The 6,207-nt window shown below is 38.2% G+C and overlaps 1 protein-coding gene across 1 annotated transcript; it reads left to right on the top strand.

Annotated features, from left to right (window-relative positions):
- LOC109232647 lies at positions 4,729–5,163 on the top strand. Its single transcript, XM_019398402.1, has one exon. It carries the CDS (start codon positions 4,729–4,731, stop codon positions 5,161–5,163), a length of 435 nt encoding a protein of 144 aa, XP_019253947.1.

Here is a 6,207-nt window from a genome sequence, read left to right on the forward strand (position 1 = left end):
TACTGGGTTTTGATGCTTTTATATAGAGGTGGAGGGATTTTAAATTGGACCAATTAGAGTAGATCACCCGGATCGTGATTATAAGCCGCTGGATGAGATGGGAATTAACGGTGAGATGATAAGGACGCCGACGGCTTTAACCGCTTCAAGGATTTACTACGAGCTTTGGAAATTCTTTTAAATTTGTATTTTAAACAAGTCACAATATTTTTATATGATAAGTTTTTTGATATTTTTAACTTCAATATATCATAATATTTATATGATATGATTATAGGTTGTCATTCTTAAGATAAACAGTAACGAGGAGGAACTGCAAACTTTTTGAAAGTACCGCTTGTCTCGCTTTTCTCTACTTTCTCTCTCTAGAGCACGTTAGTGAATTACCGTGCTCAGCCATCGGAATGGCCAGAGGAAGGCCGGCGAAGAAGCAAAACAACAAAGCAGCAGTGGTCATTGAAGCCATTGCTAAAAGGATCGGAGTAACAGCAACATGCAACGATGGTGAAGCTTTAGAAGAGGTGACAGAATGGCCAAATCTACCAAATCGAAGAAGTGGACCTAACACACCACTTTCTGGTGTAATTCCGAGCGGATCTATGCAGATGAGCAACAACCAGACAAAAGGAACTCCTCAATCCACGGTGCATGTACATGCATGTGGAAATCAGACCCAACGGGAACTGATAGAACAGGGAGACGATAAGGAGAAGGACATGCAGCAGATAGAGGAGGAATCACAAGCTAAAAGGCCGGAGAATAAGACATGGGCAAACCTAGTGGGAAATAATCGATTTGGACTACGAGGTATGAATCTCAGCTTTGTAGCTCCAATTGTTCAAAATGGGGAAACAATTGTGGAATTAGCAAAAAATGAAGTAGAAAAGGAAACAGAGAAATGGCAGAATGCTTTAATACTGTATGTTGTAGGTAATACACCTACGATTGGAGCTCTGGAGAGATTCATTGCAAGCCAGTGGAATTTTGTAGCTAAGCCAATGATATTTTACCATAATGAGGGGTATTTTGTGATAAAATTCAATAATACGGAGGATAGGGATGCTATTCTGTATTCTGGACCTCATACAATGGGAAACAAACCTATAATCACAAAAATTTGGACGCCAGAATTTAATTTCAAAGAGGAAATCCTGAAAACTATTCCAATATGGGTCACTTTGCCAAACCTCCCGTTGAATTGCTGGAGTGCAGATTCATTGAGTAGAATTGGAAGTGGGTTAGGGGTCCCATTGTATGCTGATGAGTGCACGACTAAAATGGAAAGAATATCATATGCTAAAATTCTTATTGAAATGGATGTAACAGTTCCATTACCGGAAGCTATTAAGGTGCAGGATCCAACTGATAGAAAATTCAATCAAAGAGTGGAGTATATATGGAAACCTGAGTATTGTGGCAAATGTTTGATGATTGGTCATTGTTGCAATGAGACAAGGCAGCAGGAAAATGTCAAAGCAATAAAGATAACTGTACAGAAGAAAATATGGCAAGTTAAAGAGGCAGCAGGGCAAAAACAGGAAAAAGTGAAAGAGAAAGAGAATTCAACAAACGCTGAAAGCCAGTTAGTAACAGAAAACAATGAAGGATGGAAGCCAGTAAAAGGAAAATCAGCAGCAAAGCCAATACATGTGCCAGATGAAGGTAGGATGAGCATAACAAATGGTTTTAATGTGCTGAATAAGCAGAATGAACTCGATCAGCAGCATGACCAAGGTAGAATAATTGAGAGAGGTCAAAGTAGTAGGGATGAGAATATTGGGGTTGTGCAGAATCTGTTCAAACAGAAATGAAGTTAGTAGCCTCGAATATAAGGGGTCTTAATAAGACCTTTAAGCAAAAGGAGTTATGTAGATTTATTAGTATAAATAAAATTAGCATTATGGCTATATTTAAACATAGAACAAATGAAGAAAAGGGGAAACAAATCATGAAGAAAATTGCAGTGGGTTGGAATTATGTTACAAATTATGATGGAAATGGAAAAAGTAGGATATGGGTAATGTGGGATCCAAACAACATCCAATTCAATGAGTTGTGAAATAGTAGTCAGCTGATACATGGGAAGGTGGATGCTGGTGCAGGCAAAATACAATTCTATTTCACAGCAGTGTATGGGCTCCACACTGTTGAGGATAGGAAAATTCTATGGCAGGAGCTTGAAGGGGTCAAGTATGGAGTTAATGGGCGTGGATAGCAATGGGGGATTATAATGCAGTAATGGGGATTGAAGATAGGAAAAGTGATAACCCGGTGCAAGAAGTAGAAATAAGGGATTTTAGGGAACTCATGCTTAATAATGACATGAATGAACTAAAATATATAGGAAGGAAGTTCACATGGACAAATAATCATGTGTGGAGTAAGATTGATAGAGCCACTGTCAATGTAGAATGGATGACAACAATGAAGCAATTGGAAGTAATTGTGATGGAGCCATTTATATCTGATCACACACCTCTATGCCTTCACCTGGAGGAAGCAGGGAAGGAGGGGCCTAAGCCATATAGATTTTATAACTATATAGCTGAGCTGCCAGAATTTCTAACAGTGGTGGAACAAGCATGGAATACAAATACAAAAGGGCAAGGAATGAAAAGAGTGTGGCAGAAACTTAAAGCAGTAAAGCAGGAAATGAAGAAGATGCACACAGGAGAGTTCAAAAATGTTAGAGAGACAGTTCAATTAATAAGGAGACAACTTCAGGAGACACAAGAACAAATGCATGATCCAAGCTATCAAACAGATTTGGTTGCTATAGAGAAGGAACTAAAAGGCAAACTGGAGAAATGGGCAATGATAGAGGAGAGCATAATGAGGCAGAAGTCTAGATCAAAATGGTTGAAACCGGGGGACTCAAATAGTGCTTACTTCTATGCATGTTTGAAAAATAGGACTTCTATGAACCATATCAAATCTCTTGTAGATCAGGATGGTAAGCTATTACAGAATGATCAAGAGGTGCAGCAGGAAATTGTGGGATTCTACAAGAAACTACTAGGGGATGCAGCAGAACGGATCCCAGTGATTAATCCAACAATAATGAAGAATGGAGCAATACTGACAAGAGAACAACAGATGAAGTTAATAGAACCAATCACCGCAGAGGAGATATGTAATGCTGTGAAAAACATAGATGATAATAAAGCCCCAGGTGTGATGGTTTTAATGCTAGCTTCTTTAAGAAAGCATGGTCAGTTGTAGGAGAAGAAATAGTCAAAGCAACAAAGCAGTTTTTTGACACTGGTGAGATCTATAAGCCCATAAATTGCACTGTTGTGACATTGATCCCAAAAGTTAAAAATCCAAGTTCAATCAAGGAATATAGGCCTATATCTTGTTGTACTGTCCTATACAAGATAATATCAAAGGTGATCACCACAAGGCTGCAGAAGATTATGGAGAATCTCATAGACATAAGTCGGGCTGCTTTTGTACCAGGCAGAGTTATCTCTGATAACATCATCCTAAGTCATGAATTGGTGAAGTGCTATGGAAGGAAGGGTATTACTCAAAGGTGTATGATCAAGCTAGATATGCAAAAGGCATATGATTCTCTGGAATGGGATTTCTTAAAGCAATATATTGACAGCAATGAACTTCCCTGCCAGATTTGTGGAATGGATCATGAACTGTCTCTCTACTGTCTCATACTTTATTTTGATTAATGGTAGTCCTACTTGTCCTTTTCCAGCTAGGAAGGGACTCAGACAAGGGGATCTGTTGTCTCCTTATTTGTTTGTCCTAGCAATGGACTACCTCAGCAGATTACTCAGAACTCTGAAGAATCAGCCAGATTTTAACTACCATCCAAGATGTGAAAGGTTGCAAATTATTCAGCTGGGATTTGTTGATGATCTGCTGCTATTCTGTAGGGGTGATGAAGTTTCTATCCACGTGTTATATAACTACTTCATAGAGTTCTCAAAGGTGTCAGGTCTAATTGCAAATAAGAGTAAGAGTTCCATATATTTTGGTGGTGTAAATCCAACAGAGCAGCAAAAGGTCATGGGTGATCTGGGGTTTTCAAAAAGAGAGTTGCCTATAAGGTATCTGGGAGTCCCATTGAGCACAAAAAGGATGTCAGTTATTCAACTCCAACCGCTGATGGACAGGATGCTTGATAGAATAACATCTTGGACTGCCAAATTTCTCTCATATGCTGGCAGAATACAGTTAATCAAAAGTGTGCTGCTATCTATCCAAATATACTGGTCTCAAATATTTGTATTCCCCAAGAAGGTAATTCATCTCATTGAAGCCATATGCAGGAAATTCCTATGGTCTGGGGGAGTTGAGGTGACAAAAAAAGCTCTAGTGGCATGGGATAAACTATGTCAACCAAAAGCAAGTGGGGGTTGGAATCTGCTAGATGTTGAGTTGTGGAACAAAGCTGCAATATGTAAGTTACTATGGAATTTAGCTCAAAAAAAGGATAAACTCTGGGTGGTATGGATTCATACTTACTATGGAAGAGGAAGACCTGTAAAACACATAGAAGCTAAGCAAGCTTCATGGTTGGTACAGAAGATCTTGAAGGCTAAACAATACATGATAGATGCTGGGGTAAACTTGGATGAGGTGCTTGACAAGAAGAACATAACCATCAACTATATATACAAGAAGCTGAAGCAGGATCACCAGAAGATGCCTTGGAGGAAGCTGATATGTAACAATTGAGGTATGCCAAAGTGGATCTTTATTCTGTATATGGCAATACTGGGCAAATTGGCTACAAGAGATAGATTAGTACGATGGGGAATAACAAATGAGCTGCTATGTCCTATGTGTAATGTAGAAGAGGAAAACATGGAATGCTTATTCTTCAAGTGTACATACACAGCAACAATTTGGGAGAAACTAATACAGTGGATGAATGTTAATAGGCGGCCGATGGAATTGAGTCAAGAAATAGAATGGGCATGCAACAACGTTCGAGGCAGATCAGCAAATGCAGAAATATACAGAATAGCACTAGCAAGTTGTGTCTACTATGTATGGCAGGAGAGAAATCATAGAATTTTCAGAGCTCAACTGAGGCCAGCAGGAGTACTGATGAAGCAGATTATACAAATGGTCTGTGGAAGGGGATATACGTTGTCAAGATTGAGAAGCAGATTAGAAGAGTTAAACTTCTACCCTTAATGCAGTTGTTAATTCATAGTTAGTAGGTAGAAACAGAAGTATAGGAGAAACTAATTCTGGGATGATGTCCAGAATTAGTGTTTGTGTTTTGCGCTGTAATTTCGTTCTTGGTAATAAAATATGATAATTACCAAAAATATTTATATGATTATAAATAATTTTCTTTAACTATAAAAAAAATTTAAAATTTAACACATCATCCTTTTTTAAATAACACAAAAAGTTAATAATATATATTGAAATGGAGTAAATTACATGTATTTTGGGGGTCCTTTGGTAGTATGCATTAGAGAAAGCAATGCATACATTCGCTTTTGCTATTACTAATCCCTTATTTGATACACTTTTCAACTTATGTATTTTCTGATGAAATAAGTTGTATTTCATTAACGAGAAACATCCAGGGGATGCATAGGTTACAAAAAAAAAGGGAAATATCATCCCAAATGATAAAAAAAAATAATTGTAAGACTAGTGCTGTAATGTGGGCCGGGCCTGATCCTAAATGGGCTTCGTGGGCTGGTACTAAGTGGGCTCGGGCTTCATGGGCCGGTCATAAATGGTCCTGGCTTCGTGGGCATTTTGTAGGAACCAACCCGGGACCGGGACCACGAACTAATGGTCCCGGGCTAAGTGGGCCGATTCCGGGCCTATGTGGACCCAATGGATACTTCCTATTTTATTTTATTTTTTATCTAAGGCAATTCCTTGTAAAATTATATTATAGAATTCTGACCTAAATTTTTTGATTCAAATTTAAACACAAAAAATATTGTAAAGAGATATTCAAAGCGATGCGTTATAATTTTATTATAGCATTAACAAAACATGACAATATTTTTCTTAGTCTTCCTCCTCCCCCCCTCCCCTCCCCCCATGGAATGAGCACAACTAGGTGCTAATACGACCATTGAGAAGAAAAAGAAACTAATCAAGATGTGCCAAAATACAAGTTACATATGAATTTACATGGTATCTCTTATAAATTTCATAAATCCTTCAAGGTTCGGAGGAATTTTCGTTAGTGGTGGCGGGAAAGAAGCT

This window comes from Nicotiana attenuata, chromosome 9 (genome assembly GCF_001879085.1).
Source record: "Nicotiana attenuata strain UT chromosome 9, NIATTr2, whole genome shotgun sequence".
NCBI lineage: Eukaryota > Viridiplantae > Streptophyta > Magnoliopsida > Solanales > Solanaceae > Nicotiana > Nicotiana attenuata.

Bases quoted from the DNA above. Each gene is read 5' to 3' on its own strand.
- LOC109232647 (XM_019398402.1), top strand. From the start codon at position 4,729: ATGGCAATACTGGGCAAATTGGCTACAAGAGATAGATTAGTACGATGG.